General features: G+C 41.2%; 1 protein-coding gene across 2 annotated transcripts in view; it reads left to right on the top strand.

Moving 5' to 3' along the window:
• The window catches only part of eml2 (EMAP like 2), a 72,652-nt gene that overhangs the window by 39,945 nt on the left and 13,206 nt on the right, over nt 1-19,501 (top strand). For both annotated transcript variants that reach the window (XM_061972198.1, XM_061972199.1), the window contains 7 exons: nt 4,491-4,519; nt 10,094-10,223; nt 10,297-10,446; nt 10,520-10,589; nt 13,646-13,756; nt 13,837-13,932; nt 14,002-14,136. In XM_061972198.1, the coding sequence (XP_061828182.1) occupies nt 4,491-4,519; nt 10,094-10,223; nt 10,297-10,446; nt 10,520-10,589; nt 13,646-13,756; nt 13,837-13,932; nt 14,002-14,136 (721 nt within the window). The remainder of the gene's footprint in view (nt 1-4,490; nt 4,520-10,093; nt 10,224-10,296; nt 10,447-10,519; nt 10,590-13,645; nt 13,757-13,836; nt 13,933-14,001; nt 14,137-19,501) is intronic.

Here is a 19,501-nt window from a genome sequence, read left to right as displayed (position 1 = left end):
TCGTGAGATCGACAGGCGGATCGGTGCGGCGTCTTCAGTAATGCGGACGCTGTATCGATCCGTTGTGGTGAAGAAGGAGCTGAGCCGGAAGGCAAAGCTCTCAATTTACCGGTCGATCTACGTTCCCATCCTCACCTATGGTCATGAGCTTTGGGTTATGACCGAAAGGACAAGATCACGGGTACAAGCGGCCGAAATGAGTTTCCTCCGCCGGGTGGCGGGGCTCTCCCTTAGAGATAGGGTGAGAAGCTCTGTCATCCGGGGGGAGCTCAAAGTAAAGCCGCTGCTCCTCCGCATCGAGAGGAGCCAGATGAGGTGGTTCGGTCATCTGGTCAGGATGCCACCTGAGCGCCTCCCTAAGGAGGTGTTTAGGGCATGTCCGACCGGTAGGAGGCCACGGGGAAGACCCAGGACACGTTGGGAAGACTATGTCTCCCGGCTGGCCTGGGAACGCCTCGGGATCCCCCGGGAGGAGCTGGACGAAGTGGCTGGGGAGAGGGAAGTCTGGGCTTCCCTGCTTAGGCTGCTGCCCCCGCGACCCGACCTCGGATAAGCGGAAGAAGATGGATGGATGGATGGAAAAACATTGTCGTCAAGTCTCGAGTCATTGGCTTAAGTGTGGGGCGCGCCCCACTGGTGGGGAATAGAGACATGACAGGTGGGGCGCGAGGAACGGGAGGAAATTTCACTTAAACATTTTTTTTTATTATTATATTCTTAGATTATTTTTTTTACTATGCTTTCATTTTCTATACACACTGTAAATCACTTTGTGATTCTGTCTGTGAAATCCGCTATATAAATATATTGAAATTACCGGTACTTATTTTTATTGTAGGCTTTAAATTTCTCGGTAGGAGCGAAAGTTTGACAGACATAGCAACAGTAACTAGAGATGCGCGGATAGGCAATTATTTCATCCGCAACCGCGTCAGAAAGTCGTCAACCATCCGCCATCCACCCGATGTAACATTTGATCAGAACCGCATCCGCCCGTTGTTATATATCTAATATTAATAAAAAAATTAAAAAAAAAGGGTGAAAACTACGCGAATTGCACCTTGTGCAGACAAGATTTTTCGATCGGACACGGAGGAATTAGCGATGTAAAAGACCACGTTGGGACAAAAAAACACAAGTCTAATGCCGTTGCTAGCGATACAAGTGGAAAACTTTCAACGTTTTTCGTCGCCCAAACAGATTCTTTGGATGTGATAAATGCCGAAGTTTTATTTACGGAGGCAATAATTGAGCATGGACTTCCAATCGCACTGGCTGATCACATGGGACAGTTAATAATGTAATGCAACCTTTAAAAATCATTACGCGGTGATCGCGGTCCCAAAAATAAACTTTTCTTGCATGATAATGTCCAGAAAAATTCGCTTTATATTACTATAGAGTCCTTTTAACGAATGAGTTTGATGGTTTATCACAAACCTTAAATGAAAGAAGTCCTTTGTTCTCCTGCAGCATGGCCTTGCTTCGTGTTTGGTGCGCGTGTCGGCTGTATTTCACAGCACGACATACTGTAAAAAGTGTTTATACTATTTATACTTTCAATGAACAAATTGAAGTCTTGTGAAAGGTTGACAGGATAACTGGCATTAACTGTCAAAATAATTTCAAACTATTGAAGTTAGCTTACAGAATAAACATGTCAATCAACCCATATGATTTTTGCTGTAATATTTTTGTTTTGAAAAGTCACTGTGACTGATAGAAAAGTGATGGTTTTAGCAACATTTTAACCTGTCTGAATGCTAATAGTCATTTTGCGTCGGGGGGCGAAGCCCTGAACCCTCCACCAGGACTTTGTCCTGGACCTACCGGGGCCTGCGGCCCTTGGACCCTGGCTACTAGGTTTTTCTGATTTAAAAGTTGGCAGGTATGGTGAGGTTATAAAGCTTTTGCCTGTTAAAGAAAGGAGACTGATCCAATGCAGCACAGACATTCGCGTGCCACGCTGTCACGACCCAGACGCACACCAGTGCGCAATCATATGGGAGCCGCGCTGAGCGCACCTCCAAGCGCGTCTCGCTGCCGGCGACGGCCAGATATGGGCCCACGCTCCAGCGCCATCCATTTTCAGGGCTAGTTGATTCGGCATGTGGGTTGTTACACACTCCTTAGCGGGTTCCAACTTCCATGGCCACCGTCCTGCTCTCTATATCAACCAGGGTGAGCCCCACCCCTTTCATGAGCGCACTACGCGCTGAGTGACCCCTGTTACGCGCCCCCGGCAACAGGGGTGGCAAGCAGGTAAGCTGCGCGGGCGGAGCGCGCGGAGTGACCCATGTTACGAGCCCCCGGCCACGGGGGTGGCGGGCAGGTAAGCTGCTTACCTGCTGCGCGTGACGCCGGCCGCGGCGAAAGCGGACGAGGCGGGGTGTCGGTGCGGTGGGCGCGGTAGTGACCCTGGACGTGCGTCGGGCCCTTCTCGCGGATCGCTTCAGCTACGGCTCCCGGTGGGGCCCTCTCGGGGGAAGGGGCCTCGGTCCAGGACCCCGGCGAGGCGTCCCTTCTCCGCTCCGTAAAAGTGTCCATCTCTTTTCTTTTTTTTTCTTCTGTTGTGGCATATGCAGCAGGTGCCTGCTCGTTTTTCGTATGTGGGTAACAACATTTAACTATGTATATATATTTCCCAATTGGTTTAACTGCCACCCGCAAAAAAAAAAAAAAAAAAAAAAATTAATCCGCCCGACCCAACCCGCGAGCGGATAAAATCTTAGTTTTTTTAATTTCATCCGCCCGATCCGCGGATAATCCGCGGACTCCGCGGTTGTGTCCGCAAACCGCGCATCTCTAACAGTAACTAATGGGGGCGGGGCTAAGCGGAACACACTTTCGCGCGGATGGGTAGCAGGCTAATGTGTGGATCACAATTACACACATATATACATTTGTGACTCGCACCTCAAAGGTCGTCGAGCCAGAGCCAGCGCCTGCAGAGAAACAAAAATGTGACGGGCACGCACTGTGTCATTCACCGGGAAGCACTCGCGTCAAGGCAGCTCAGCCCCGAACTCAATGAGGTTTTAACAGATGTTGTGAGCGCGGTAAATTTGATCAAAACACGACCACTGAAAGTGCGACTGTTCTCTGCACTGTGTGAGGAAATGGGAGCTGATCATACAGCCGTGCTGTTTCACAGTGAAGCAAGGTGGCTCTCCTGGGGGAAAGTGCTGTCACTTGCCCTGTCTTGCCAAATGCATAGCTCCTCCTTTTTTTTTGCAAAGATTGCAAAGTGGCACTTTTATTGTATTTATTATTGAACTTGATGCAAGTTATAACACTTTTTTTGATTTATTATTGAACTTGATGCAAGTTATAACACTTTTGTTTTATTTATTATTGAACTTGATGCAAGTTATAACACTTTTTTTGATTTATTATAGAACTTGATGCAAGTTATTTGATTTATTATTGAACTTGATGCAAGTTATAACACTTTTATTTGATTTATTATTGAACTTGATGCAAGTTACAACACTTTTTTTGATTTATTATTGAACGTGATGCAAGTTATAACACTTTTTTTGATTTATTATTGAACTTGATGCAAGTTATAACACTTTTTTTTATTTATTATTGAACTTGATGCAAGTTATAACACTTTTTTTGATTTATTATTGAACCTGATGCAAGTAATAACACGTATTTGATTTATTATTGAACTTGATTCAAGTTTTAACACTTTTTTTGATTTATTATTGAACGTGATGCAAGTTATAACACTTTTATTTGATTTATTATTGAACGTGATGCAAGTTATAACACTTTTTTTGATTTATTATTGAACTTGATGCAAGTTATAACACTTATTTGATTTATTATTGAACTTGATGCAAGTTATAACACTTATTTGATTTATTATTGAACTTGATTCAAGTTATAACACTTTTTTGATTTATTATTGAACGTGATGCTAGTTATAACACTTTTTTTGATTTATTATTGAACTTGATTCAAGTTATAACACTTTTTTGATTTATTATTGAACGTGATGCTAGTTATAACACTTTTTTTGATTTATTATTGAACTTGATGCAAGTTATAACACTTTTGTTTTATTTATTATTGAACTTGATGGAAGTTATTCTATTTATTATTGAACTTGATGCAAGTTGTACCACAGCTGCACAGTTATTTTATTTATCATTGAACTTGATGTTATTTTATGTTATTGAGTTTGAATGTATACAACTTGATGTTCAATAAATTTGAAAATGTTAAAGCTTGGCATTAGCGCTCTGTTGGGGTGATGGGGGCAGGTGGGGCTTGAAAACTCCCCCTTGTCCAAAGTGGGGGATGACAAAAAAAGTTTGAGAACCACTGGCTTAAGTCCTTCCGGTACATTTAATAACTTTAAAAGGAATGGAAATATGCATGTGAAATGTACAAAATAATCTTCTGTGTCATTAACCTTGTATGTTGGTTAGAACGTGTAAAGAATTTACAATAAAACTCTTTTTTTTTTTATCTTTCAGTAAATCCAAAGAATGCACCTTCAATGCAGGTAAGAAAATAAGACTTTACCACAGCACGTCAGCATGCGTCGAGTACCGAGACTATGACGGTGAAATGCTTTGCAGTTAGCATGTGTTAACCACCAAGTTATATGAATTATGTGTTCAGCGGCAAAATGGGCTAAAACAGTTGGCATGCTAATGTTAGCCTGCCAGCATGCTAACAGTTAGCAGGTGTCAAGTACAAAGTTATATGACTGAGATGTACGGCTGAAAAATAGGCTTATAAAGTTAGAACGTTAACATGCTAACAGTTAACAGGTGTCAAGTAACAAGTTATATGACTGTGGTGTGCGACTGAAAAAGTTAGCACGCATGCTAACGTTAGCCCGTTTACAGTTAGCTTGTGTCACATACCAAGTTATATGAATTATGTGTACAGCGGCAAAATAGGCTAAAAAAAGTTAGCATGCTAATCTTAGCCTGCCAGTATGCTAACAGTTAGCAGGTGTCAAGTACCAAGTTAAATGACTGAGATGTACGGCTGAAAAATAGGCTTATAAAGTTAGAATGTTAACATGCTAACAGTTAACAGGTGTCAAGTAACAAGTTATATGACTGTGGTGTACGACTGAAAAAGTTAGCACGCATGCTAACGTTAGCCTGTTTACAGTTAGCATGTGTCCCATACCAAGTTATATGAATTATGTGTACAGCGGCAAAATAGGCTAAAAAAAAGTTAGCATGCTAATGTTAGTCTGTTAGCATGTTTACAATCAGCATGTCTCACATACCAAGTTATATGACTGAGGTGTACGGCGGCAAAATGGGCTGAAAAAAGGTTGGTATGCTAATGTTAGCATGCTAAACGTGAGCATGCTAACAGTTAACAGGTGTCAAGTAACAAGTTATATGAATGAGGTGTACGACTGAAAAAGTTAGCATGCTAATGTTAGCATGCTGACGTTAGCCTGTTTACAGTTAGTATGTGTCACAGACCAAGTTATATGAATTATGTGTTCAGCGGCAAAATGGGCTAAAAAAAAGTTGGCATGCTAATGTTAGCCTGCCAGCATGCTAACAGTTAGCAGGTGTCAAGTACAAAGTTATATGACTGAGGTGTATGGCTGAAAAATAGGCTTATAAAGTTAGAATGTTAACATGCTAACAGTTAACAGGTGTCAAGTAACAAGTTATGACTGTGGTGTGCGACTGAAAAAGTTAGCACGCATGCTAACGTTAGCCTGTTTACAGTTAGCAAGTGTCACATACCAAGTTATATGAATTATGTGTACAGCGGCAAAATTGGCTAAAAAAAGTTAGCATACTAATCTTAGCCTGCCAGCATGCTAACAGTTTGCATGTGTCAAGTACCAAGTTATATGACTGAGATGTACGGCTGAAAAATAGGCTTATAAAGTTAGAATGTTAACATGCTAACAGTTAACAGGTGTCAAGTAACAAGTTATATGACTGTGGTGTACGACTGAAAAAGTTAGCACGCATGCTAACGTTAGCCTGTTTACAGTTAGCATGTGTCACATACCAAGTTATATGAATTATGTGTACAGCGGCAAAATAGGCTAAAAAAAGTTAGCATGCTAATGTTAGTCTGTTAGCATGTTTACAATCAGCATGTCTCACATACCAAGTTATATGACTGAGGTGTACGGCGGCAAAATGGGCTAAAAAAAAAGGTTGGCATGCTAATGTTAGCATGCTAAATGTGAGCATGCTAACAGTTAACAGGTGTCAAGTAACAAGTTGTATGAATGAGGTGTACGACTGAAAAAGTTAGCACGCTAAAGTTAGCATGCTAACGTTAGCCTGTTTACAGTTAGCATGTGTCACAGACCAAGTTATATGAATTATGTGTTCAGCGGCAAAATGGGCTAAAAAAGGTTGGCATGCTAACGTTAGCCTGCCGGCATGCTAACAGTTTACATGTGTCAAGTACCAAGTTATATGACTGAGGTGTACGGCTGAAAAATAGGCTTATAAAGTTAGAATGTTAACATGCTAACAGTTAACAGGTGTCAAGTAACAAGTTATATAAATGAGGTGTACGACTGAAAAAGTTAGCAGGCATGCTAACGTTAGCCTCTCTTTAAGAAGGGGGAACCGGAGGGTGTGTTCCAACTATCGTGGGATCACACTCCTCAGCCTTCCCGGTAAGGTCTATTCAGGTGTACTGGAGAGGAGGCTACGCCGGATAGTCGAACCTCGGATTCAGGAGGAACAGTGTGGTTTTCGTCCTGGTCGTGGAACTGTGGACCAGCTCTGTACTCTCGGCAGGGTCCTTGAGGGTGCATGGGAGTTTGCCCAACCAGTCTACATGTGCTTTGTGGACTTGGAGAAGGCATTCGACCGTGTACCCCGGGAAGTCCTGTGGGGAGTGCTCAGAGAGTATGGGGTATCGGACTGTCTTATTGTGGCGGTTCGCTCCCTGTATGATCAGTGTCAGAGCTTGGTCCGCATTGCCGGCAGTAAGTCGGACACGTTTCCAGTGAGGGTTGGACTCCGCCAAGGCTGCCCTTTGTCACCCATTCTGTTCATAACTTTTATGGACAGAATTTCTAGGCGCAGTCAAGGCGTTGAGGGGATCTGGTTTGGTGGCTGCAGGATTAGGTCTCTGCTTTTTGCAGATGATGTGGTCCTGATGGCTTCATCTGGCCAAGATCTTCAGCTCTCACTGGATCGGTTTCGCAGCCGAGTGTGAAGCGACTGGGATGAGAATCAGCACCTCCAAGTCCGAGTCCATGGTTCTCGCCCGGAAAAGGGTGGAGTGCCATCTCCGGGTTGGGGAGGAGATCTTGCCCCAAGTGGAGGAGTTCAAGTACCTCGGAGTCTTGTTCACGAGTGAGGGAAGAGTGGATCGTGAGATGGACAGGCGGATCGGTGCGTCGTCTTCAGTAATGCGGATGCTGTATCGATCCGTTGTGGTGAAGAAGGAGCTGAGCCGGAAGGCAAAGCTCTCGATTTACCAGTCGATCTACGTTCCCATCCTCACCTATGGTCATGAGCTTTGGGTCATGACCGAAAGGACAAGATCACGGGTACAAGCGGCCCAAATGAGTTTCCTCCGCCGGGTGGCGGGGCTCTCCCTTAGAGATAGGGTGAGAAGCTCTGTCATCCGGGGGGAGCTCAAAGTAAAGCTGCTGCTCCTCCACATCGAGAGGAGCCAGATGAGGTGGTTCGGGCATCTAATCAGGATGCCACCCGAACGCCTCCCTAGGGAGGTGTTTAGGGCACGTCCGACCGGTAGGAGACCACGGGGAAGACCCAGGACACGTTGGGAAGACTATACAGGTAAAAGCCAGTAAATTAGAATATTTTGAAAAACTTGATTAATTTCAGTAATTGCATTCAAAAGGTGTAACTTGTACATTATATTTATTCATTGCACACAGACTGATGCATTCAAATGTTTATTTCATTTAATTTTGATGATTTGAAGTGGCAACAAATGAAAATCCAAAATTCCGTGTGTCACAAAATTAGAATATTACTTAAGGCTAATACAAAAAAGGGATTTTTAGAAATGTTGGCCAACTGAAAAGTATGAAAATGAAAAATATGAGCATGTACAATACTCAATACTTGGTTGGAGCTCCTTTTGCCTCAATTACTGCGTTAATGCGGCGTGGCATGGAGTCGATGAGTTTCTGGCACTGCTCAGGTGTTATGAGAGCCCAGGTTGCTCTGATAGTGGCCTTCAACTCTTCTGCGTTTTTGGGTCTGGCATTCTGCATCTTCCTTTTCACAATACCCCACAGATTTTCTATGGGGCTAAGGTCAGGGGAGTTGGCGGGCCAATTTAGAACAGAAATACCATGGTCCGTAAACCAGGCACGGGTAGATTTTGCGCTGTGTGCAGGCGCCAAGTCCTGTTGGAACTTGAAATCTCCATCTCCATAGAGCAGGTCAGCAGCAGGAAGCATGAAGTGCTCTAAAACTTGCTGGTAGACGGCTGCGTTGACCCTGGATCTCAGGAAACAGAGTGGACCGACACCAGCAGATGACATGGCACCCCAAACCATCACCCAACCATGCAAATTTTGCATTTCCTTTGGAAATCGAGGTCCCAGAGTCTGGAGGAAGACAGGAGAGGCACAGGATCCACGTTGCCTGAAGTCTAGTGTAAAGTTTCCACCATCAGTGATGGTTTGGGGTGCCATGTCATCTGCTGGTGTCGGTCCACTCTGTTTCCTGAGATCCAGGGTCAACGCAGCCGTCTACCAGCAAGTTTTAGAGCACTTCATGCTTCCTGCTGCTGACCTGCTCTATGGAGATGGAGATTTCAAGTTCCAACAGGACTTGGCGCCTGCACACAGCGCAAAATCTACCCGTGCCTGGTTTACGGACCATGGTATTTCTGTTCTAAATTGGCCCGCCAACTCCCCTGACCTTAGCCCCATAGAAAATCTGTGGGGTATTGTGAAAAGGAAGATGCAGAATGCCAGACCCAAAAACGCAGAAGAGTTGAAGGCCACTATCAGAGCAACCTGGGCTCTCATAACACCTGAGCAGTGCCAGAAACTCATCGACTCCATGCCACGCCGCATTAACGCAGTAATTGAGGCAAAAGGAGCTCCAACCAAGTATTGAGTATTGTACATGCTCATATTTTTCATTTTCATACTTTTCAGTTGGCCAACATTTCTAAAAATCCCTTTTTTGTATTAGCCTTAAGTAATATTCTAATTTTGTGACACACGGAATTTTGGATTTTCATTTGTTGCCACTTCAAATCATCAAAATTAAATGAAATAAACATTTGAATGCATCAGTCTGTGTGCAATGAATAAATATAATGTACAAGTTACACCTTTTGAATGCAATTACTGAAATAAATCAAGTTTTTCAAAATATTCTAATTTACTGGCTTTTACCTGTATATCCCGGCTGGCCTGGGAACGCCTTGGGATCCCCCGGGAGGAGCTGGACGAAGTGGCTGGGGAGAGGGAAGTCTGGGCTTCCCTGCTTAGGCTGCTGCCCCCGCGACCCGACCTCGGATAAGCGGAAGAAGATGGATGGATGGATGGATGGGTGGCACTGGGAGCAGGTGGGTAAAGTGTCTTGCCCAAGGACACAACAGCAGTGACTAGGATGGCGGAAGCGGGGATCGAACCTGCGACCCATCAAGTTGCTGGCACGGCCGCTCTACCAACCGAGCTATACCGCCCCTGTTAGCATGCTAGCATGTTATTAGCACTCCCAACAAGTCAACAACATCAACAAAGATCAGCATTGTGCATTCACGCACAGCATAAAACGTTTGGTGGCGGCATAAATCCCGTCTTTCTGTGGCAGCGTCGGAGAAAGTTGCACATGTAAACAAACTACGGTGAGTTCATGGACCGCTGAAATTAGTAGGAAAAAACGGCGCTCGCCAAATCCTGTCATCAGCGAAGCATGTTTAATACAAACAGTGGGATTTCTGACGATTAGGAAGGTTAGCGTCGTGTTTGTCCTCCTACAGAAACCGTATTTTTCCATTTCCACACATCCAGGGAGCCACTAGGGCGCGATGCCGACCCCCGCTGTGGGTTCGCAGTAAAATTGTTCAACCCCGATGAGTTTCAGCGTCCCCGTTCTCACGGCGTGAACATCTTTCCTCGCAGAGGACGGCTACGTGAGGATGTTCCTCCGAGGTCGCCCCGTCACCATGCACGTCCCGGACGAGCAGAGGGACAACTACAGCCTGGAACACAAGGTGGCGCTACCGGACCGCAAGCTGAAACTGGAGTGGGCGTATCCTCAGAGCGGCCGTTTTAGACGTGAAAGTCCGCGTTGTTAACGCTCCTTAACCAGGGGCCGTGAGCAGGTACGGCTACCGCGGGCGGGACTGTCGCTCCAACTTGTACCTGCTGCCCACCGGAGAGATCGTCTACTTCAACGCCTCGGTGGTGGTGCTGTACAACACCGAGGAGCAGCAGCAGAGGCACTACCTGGGACACACCGATGACGTCAAATGGTGAGACTCGGGACACGCCCAGGTGTTCCTACCCGCCGGGAGAGCGTACCAAGTAACCGTTCTCTCCTCCCAGCCTGAGCGTGCACCCGGACATGGTTACCATAGCAACGGGGCAAGTGGCCGGAAACACGAAAGATGGAAAGGTAACGCTGAGCACACCTAAAAGTGACTCTGTATCACTAGTGATCTTCAGGTCGCCCCCTAGTGGCTGACAGCAGCATAGTCAACAGACAAGGTCAAGTCCAACCTTCCTGGAAAACTGACTTATTTTGTTCTTTGATTTGTGCTAAAATTAGACTTTACAATGAAATATAATCATTTCAATCTTTCAGATATATTGTAGTTTTTACACATTTATGTGACTTTTTATCCCAAACCTTACTTTAAGGTTAAAATACCTGAGTTAGTTAGGAGTGTCCCGGCTTGATAGAAGCAAAAATACATGAATGGGATTAAATGGCATATTTTTTCTATTTTAGTCAAGTCATTTACAAAAGGTAAACATTAAAAAACAATTTTAAGAAAATGTATTAAACATTTTTTTAAATAAAAGTATATTTTTAAAATAATTTTAAAATTACAAATAACAAAAAAAATACTTGTAAAATACTAATATTTAAATAATTAAAAAAATAATGTCAAAATTATAATATATGTATATTAAAAAATAAATTAAAAGAATCCTCCCAAAATAATGTTTTTTTATCTATCAATCAAACAATCAATGTTTATTTATATAGCCCTAAATCACAAGTGTCTCAAAGGGCTGCACAAGCCACAACGACATCCTCGGTACAAAGCCCACATAAGGGCAAGGAAAAACTCACCCCAGTGGGACGTCGATGTGAATTAGTATGAGAAACCTTGGAGAGGACCGCATTTGTGGGTAACCCCCCCCCCCCCCCCCCCCCTCTAGGGGAGACCGAAAGCAATGGATGTATGAACAATGGATGAACGATATTAAACTATCACTCCATGCTTGATGGAAAACCTCAAGCTTGGTCGCGCGCCATTTGCGTTCCAACTTTCTACATGATAATTTATGAGCTCTGGTTTCTTCTGTAAACCATGGGGTTATTAAAGAAATTCATAAAGTCATCTGCCGAGTGGGTGGAGCTATTGGGAGGAGTCCCTTGTTGGGTTAGCGATGCTACTGTACTAAACAAAAATTTAGGGTCGTTTTTGTTGAGGCGGATGAGATTTGAGTAATATTTAGCTTTAGCTAAGGTAAGCATGCGTTTATACGATATTAAACTATCACTCCATGCTTGATGGAAAACCTCAAGCTTGGTCGCGCGCCATTTGCGTTCCAACTTTCTACATGATAATTTATGAGCTCTGGTTTCTTCTGTAAACCATGGGGTGCGCCTTTTAGGGGCCCTTTTTTGTTTTAGCGGTGCTATACTATCAATGGTTTTGCGCAGGGCATTGTCAAAGTTGTTAGTGAGGTTATCAATAGAGCCGACATAATTTGGGAATGGTGCCATTACCGAAGGCAGTAGGTCAGCAAGAGTCATCGTTGTGGCAGCATTAATGTTGCGGCTGCTATAGCAGTTATTATTATTATTATTAGTTTGTTGACACAGAGTCAGAACTTCGAATTTTATAAGGTAATGATCGGACATTACTTTAGTATACGGGAGTACCATAACTTTGTCGATGATTATGAAAATAAATACAAAATAATTAAAAAAACAAACATATTAGGCTAGGGCAGGGGTGTCAAACTCATTTTAGATCGGGGGCCACATGGAGAAAAATCTACCATAACTTAAAAATAAAGACAACTTCAGATTGTTTTCTTTATTTAAAAAAAAAGAAACAAGCACATTTTGAAATTGCACATCATTATGTTGTTGTTTTTTTATAATTACCTGTCGCGGTTAATAGTATATATCCTTTTTTTGTCGTTATTTATATTTTCTGAATAAATTATGTGATAATGTTCATCATTAAACTCATTGGTGTTCATTTTCAATCGATCAAGATTAAAAACAATTGTCAAAATCAAATTACAGGATGTTATTTATGTAGTCTGATCATTTTCATCGACTCGTGTACTAACATCATGTGGTTTATTTTGTACATACAGGTAAAAGCCAGTAAATTAGAATATTTTGAAAAACTTGATTTATTTCAGTAATTGCATTCAAAAGGTGTAACTTGTACATTATATTTATTCATTGCACACAGACTGATGCATTCAAATGTTTATTTCATTTAATTTTGATGATTTGAAGTGGCAATAAATGAAAATCCAAAATTCCGTGTGTCACAAAATTAGAATATTGTGTAAGGCTAATACAAAAAAGGGATTTTTAGAAATGTTGGCCAACTGAAAAGTATGAAAATGAAAAATATGAGCATGTACAATACTCAATACTTGGTTGGAGCTCCTTTTGCCTCAATTACTGCGTTAATGCGGCGTGGCATGGAGTCGATGAGTTTCTGGCACTGCTCAGGTGTTATGAGAGCCCAGGTTGCTCTGATAGTGGCCTTCAACTCTTCTGCGTTTTTGGGTCTGGCATTCTGCATCTTCCTTTTCACAATACCCCACAGATTTTCTATGGGGCTAAGGTCAGGGGAGTTGGCGGGCCAATTTAGAACAGAAATACCATGGTCCGTAAACCAGGCACGGGTAGATTTTGCGCTGTGTGCAGGCGCCAAGTCCTGTTGGAAATTGAAATCTCCATCTCCATAAAGCAGGTCAGCAGCAGGAAGCATGAAGTGCTCTAAAATTTGCTGGTAGACGGCTGCGTTGACCCTGGATCTCAGGAAACAGAGTGGACCGACACCAGCAGATGACATGGCACCCCATGTCATCTGTATGGGGACACCCTTAGTTAAAATTCACACTTTCGTCGTGTCCTTTGAGTTTTTCACTCACTCATTAATTTTTCTGTAAATGTCCTCACATTTCAAATCTCAGCACAGTCCTGTTACCTGAGTGTTTATGTTCAAAATGCTGTTGAATGACTGTAATGTGCTTCGTGTCAGCATATTTCATGTATTTGCTCATGCTAAGCTAAAGGCTCACTCCTGTTACTTTCAGTCCTGTTGCTCAAATGAGTCATCCTAGGAACGTGGTACAAGTGTGACCAACACACAGAGTTGTTTTCACACTAGAAGTTTGAATTGTTGGATAAACCGTCGCACTGTTGAGTTTCTACGAATGACTTGAGTTTTTTTGGACCTCTAGCTGCTTGCTCCTCACGTTCGTGTCTGGGACTCGGTGAGCCTCAACACACTCCACGTGCTTGGGATGGGCGTGTTCGACCGAGCCGTCGCCTGCGTGTCTTTCTCCAAGTCGGTAAGTGGCGCCCCCCTACCTGTGCCTCGTGGCCAGCCGCCGTCCTCTCGGGCCTTCTAAAGTCCTGGCGTCCTTCGCAGAACGGCGGCAGCTTCCTCTGCGCCGTGGACGACGCCAACGACCACATCCTGTCCGTCTGGAACTGGCAGAAGGAGAAGCAAGTGGCAGACGTCAAGGTGACATGACCTTTGACCCCTGTTGTACCGCCCCAGAACGTTAGACGCTGCCCTCCCCTTGCTTTGCAGTGCTCCAATGACTCGGTGCTGGGGGCCGTCTTCCACCCACTGGACGCCAACCTGATTGTGACCTGTGGGAAGTCCCACATTAACTTCTGGACCACGGAGGGAAGCACGCTGAGCAAAAGACAAGGACTCTTTGAGGTAAACACGGCAGGCTATAGGCTACTGGTAGCGAGCAGCTACACAACAGCTAAGCATATGGTAGCACACAAGCTAGACATACGTAAAAAATGTCCTTAATTCAGTGCTTCTCAATTATTTTCTCTACACACACATAATTATATATATATATATATATATGTATGTATGTGTGGGGAAAAAAAAAAATCACAAGACTACTTCATCTCTACAGGCCTGTTTCATGAGGGGGTACCCTCAATCGTCAGGAGATATTAATGGGAGCATTCGCATACCATGGTTTATATAGGGCACAGAGTGGGTGGGTACAGGCTGGCGTAGGGGCGTGGTGATTGGCTCATGTGTTACCTAGGAGGTGTTTCCGTCTATGGCGGCATGTTGTTACAATTTCGCTGCGCTTGTTGAGGGATGACAGGTCTGGACGGTAAATAATAAACAGTTTCTCTTTCAAGCATAGGTTGCATCTTTTATTACCACTATTGTAAGGTGTGCTGGATGCAAGAATTTGCCATGTTATTGAATATTCAACATTATTGTCTTTGAGGTCCCAAATGTGTTTGCTGAGTTCTGTGGTATTCCGCAGGTTTTGGTTCCTGAAAGAAGCCTTGTGATTGTTCCATCTGGTTTTGAACTCTCCCTCGGTTAATCCTACATAGGTGTCGGATGTGTTAATGTCCTTGCGTGTTACCTTAGATTGGTAGACAACTGATGTTTGTAAGCACCCCCCGTTGAGAGGGCAATCAGGTTTCTTGCGGCAGTTGCAGCCTTTGTTGGTTTTGGGGTCGCTCTGTCCGGGGGCCGACGGCTCATTTGCAATTGTTTTGTTGTGGTTTGAGATAATTTGTCGTATATTGTTCATGCAGCTGTAGCTCAATTTAATGTTGTTCTTGTTGAATACTTTTCTTAGGCTGTTGCCTTTGGGAAAGTGTTTGTCAATCAGAGTGAGGAATTTGTGGCCAATGTTAGTTGAGACGTTTTTGTTGTATGGGGGGTTGTACCAGATGATGTTGTTTCGTTTTCTGTTCTTTTTTGGTTGGTTTCCTGGCGTGGGTTCATAGGTGAGGGTGAAATTGTATCCGCTTTCATCAAGGGCTTTTTGGTACGGGGGGGTTGCTTGGTCAAATTCAGCTTTGCTAGATGACAGCATCGATAGCCTTTTATTAATTCCGGTAGGTATTCTTTTCGTGGTGGTGGGTGGGTGGTTGCTGTCATGGTGCACGTATTGGAGTGTTGTGTTGGGTTTCGTGAATGGTTGGTAGCTGTTATTTCTCAGGTTGAAAGTGACGTCGAGGAAGTTGACGGTTTGCTTGTTGGCTTCAATCGTGACTGATATATATATATATATATATATAATTTAAACATCATATATATATATATATATATATATATACACACTGTACATATATACCATATATACAGTACATATATAACATTTAAACATCATATATATATGTATGCCTATATGTGTATACATACTGTATATGTATGTACTATGTGTATATCTATGATTAGTTATATACTGTATCATTTTATGATTTAATATTACAAAAACTTTCAACAGACAAGGTCAAGTCCAACCTTCCTGGAAAACTGACTTATTTTGTTCTTTGATTTGTGCTAAAATTAGACTTTACAATGAAATATAATCATTTCAATCTTTCAGATATATTGTAGTTTTTACACATTTATGTGACTTTTTTATCCCAAACCTTACTTTTAAGGTTAAAATACTTGAGTTAGTTAGGAGTGCCCCGGCTTGATAGAAGCAAAAATACATGAATGGGATGAAATGACATATGGCATTTTTTCTATTTTAGTCAAGTCATTTACAAAAGGTAAACATTAAAAAACAATTTTAAGAAAATGTATAAAAAAAAGAAAAAAAAGTATATTTTTAAAATAATTTTAAAATTACAAATAACAAAAAAAATACTTGTAAAATACTAATATTTGAATAATTAAAAAAATAATGTCAAAATTATAATATATGTATATTAAAAAATAATTTAGAGGAATCCTCCCAAAATAATGTTTTTTAAGAAAATAAATACAAAAATAATAAAAAAAAAACAAAAAACAAACATATTAGGCTAGGGCAGGGGTGGCAAACTCATTTTAGATCAAGGGCCACATGGAGAAAAATCTACCATAATTTAAAAATAAAGACAACTTCAGATTGTTTTCTCTATAATTTTATGATTTAATATTACAAAAACTTTCAACAGACAAGGTCAAGTCCAACCTTCCTGGAAAACTGACTTATTTTGTTCTTAGATTTGTGCTAAAATTAGACTTTACAATGAAATATAATCATTTCAATCTTTCAGATATATTGTAGTTTTTACACATTTATGTGGCTTTTTATCCCAAACCTTACTTTTAAGGTTAAAATACTTGAGTTAGTTAGGAGCTTGATAGAAGCAAAAATACATGAATGGGATGAAATGACATATGGCATTTTTTCTATTTTAGTCAAGTCATTTACAAAAGGTAAACATTAAAAAACAATTTTAAGAAAATGTATTAAAAAAAATAAAAGTATATTTTTAAAAATAATTTAAAAATTACAAATAACAAAAAAGATACTAATATTTGAATAATTAAAAAAATAATGTCAAAATTATAATATATGTATATTAAAAATAAATTAGAGGAATTCTCCCAAAATAATGTTTTTTAAGAAAATAAATACAAAAATAATTAAAAAAACAAAACAAACATATTAGGCTAGGGCAAGGGGTGTCAAACTCATTTTAGATCAAGGGCCACATGGAGAAAAATCTACCATAACTTAAAAATAAAGACAACTTCAGATTGTTTTCTCTATAATTTTATGATTTAATATTACAAAAACTTTCTTAAAATGTTGTAATCAATTAGAAATATCAAGCAGCTAAAATGCGCCAAAAATGAATGTGTGGAGAGTGTTTTGTTTTTTCCCATCATGCTTTGTAATGGTTGTGATTTTTAATTTTTTTTATGGTGCATGGACATTTTTATAATTTCCACAAAGTTCAGTGAGCAGGTTGTGTTACGTGTGACCATGTGTGTTGACATTTTGTGTTGGTTGGATTATTTTTTATTTTTTGCAACTATGACTAGAGAAGGTTGTTTAAATAAATGTAATCTACCTGCGGGCAAGTTTCCGTACGTAACCTTTAAATTAGACGATGATGGGTTGTAGTTTGGACACTTCTCTCATACAAAAATTATACTATTTATAGTCACTGCCCGCCTCAAATGTAATTTTCTATAAAATTCTTATTAACAGTAAAGAAAACGAAAAAAGAAAGAAATATAGATCAACTTACGACAAATCAAGGCTTGGAATTGGGGGTTAAATCACCAAAAATGATTCCCAGGCGCGGCGCCGCTGCTGCCCACTGCTCCCCTCACCTCCCAGGGGGTGATCAAGGGGATGGGTCAAATGCAGAGGACAAATTTCATTGCACCTAGTGTGTGTGTGACAATCATTGCTACTTTAACTTAACTTTAACTTTACACATACGAACTGTAGCACACAAAAAAGCACATTTAATAAAAAAAACGTTATTATGGTCTTACCTTTACTTATAAATGAAGTCCATGCGCCGCAACTAAAGCCCTCACTTCAACTTTCCACGTGCAAGATTGAATCTATTTAAAAAAGTGTAACCGAGGGTTTATAAATGTGGCCTATACTGTATGAAACTACAAAATAACAAACACGGAGGCTCCAGTTTACACGAGGACCACTTTATTTACCTTCTTTCAAAAACCTCCGCAACGTGACGTCACTTCCGCTCTTAGCGCCTTCAAAATAAGAGCTCAAGGCATATACTGTATAACAGCGCATAACAGGAACTTAACATCACAAAGAGGAAAGCCCATGAAAATAGGTTACAAAAGTTATTTAATAAGAAGCCAAAAAGTGCAAAAACAATCATGTTCGTGTTGGAGGAGTTGTGAATTAGGTACACCTGCAGTCTGCAGGTGTACCTAATGTTGTGTCCCTGCAGTCATTCACAACTCCTCCAACACCAACATTATTGTTTTTGCACTTTTTGGCTTCTTATGAAATAATTTTTTAAATAGATTCAATCTTGCACGTGGAAAGTTTAAGTGTGGGCTTTAGTTGATATAACAATTCTACGGCGGGGGTGCAGGAGGCGAGCCTCAGCCAGTGCGTCTTTTGCAGCCGTTTTATGATCGCTCAGCACAAGAAATACGTTACACACATACAGTTGTTGACAAAATAAACTGTACATTATATACCTCAGCTAACTAAACTATGGAAATGTATAATATAATTCATATAGCAATACGGTCTCACTGCACAGCAGGCCAGCAGTTAGCCGAGTCATTGCGCAATCCATGTTGAGGCACTGAGTGACGTGCCTCAACTGGCTGCTGATCACCGCACCGTCTCTTCTCAGTATTTGAACGGCAAATGTGAAAATTCAGCGATTTTGAATAAAAATAATCTAAAACTGGTGAAGTTAAATGGAAAATAACTTTATAGTATAATCACTGGATACATATAACAATTTAATTTTTTTTTTTCTTTTTACATTTTTTTTCTTTCCATGATGGCAGGTGAGGCCCCTGCCTCACCTGCCTCTAGTGACTGCACGTCACTGCAACCTACCCATCTCAGGGCGGACACTCTAACCACTAGGCAAATTAATAAAAAGTAAATTCAAATTGATCAGCAACATTAACTCGCAATACATAAAACATTTGAACCTACAAAATAAACGAGATAAAATAATTGAAGGATATTGCAGCACATTTGTCAACATAAAACAAGTATCAACTAATATTTGCATAACACTTACACATACAAAGTCTCCAAGGCAGTAGCGTATTAGAAAGTATCCAGTAACAAACGTGTCCGCATCATTTAACTTACAGCGTCTTGAATTACTGTGGCCACTAGGTGTCCCCAAAAACAATTACCACTTCAACTTAAAAACATATTGTTCTCTGTTTGACTCATTTCACTTCATCAAACCTTTTCTAACATTCCACACTACAAAATAATAAAAGCATGTATGATTCCTGCTGATATCGTATCGGATTAATATCAGCCAAAACTCAAGGCTCCAATATCTGTATCATATCAGAAGTGAAAAAGGTTTACATTTAACTGAGTATTTGAACTATACATTTTATATTTGCATTCCAACTTATACGACAAATTCATTACTCATCTTTTATTTTTTACGGTTAGGTTCATTGTATTAAAACTGTGGTACGCATGCCACTAGTGGTACATGGGCTGCATCTAGTGACATGCCAAATAATCAATAATTAAATATTCAAACACAGTGTTACTGTTCAAACTGTGTGTAATGTTTCAGTGGCCAAAAAATTTTCAATATACTTG

The sequence above is a fragment of the Nerophis lumbriciformis genome, linkage group LG17, assembly GCF_033978685.3.
Source record: "Nerophis lumbriciformis linkage group LG17, RoL_Nlum_v2.1, whole genome shotgun sequence".
Classification (NCBI taxonomy): domain Eukaryota; kingdom Metazoa; phylum Chordata; class Actinopteri; order Syngnathiformes; family Syngnathidae; genus Nerophis; species Nerophis lumbriciformis.
This window is presented reverse-complemented; position numbering and strand designations above follow the sequence as displayed.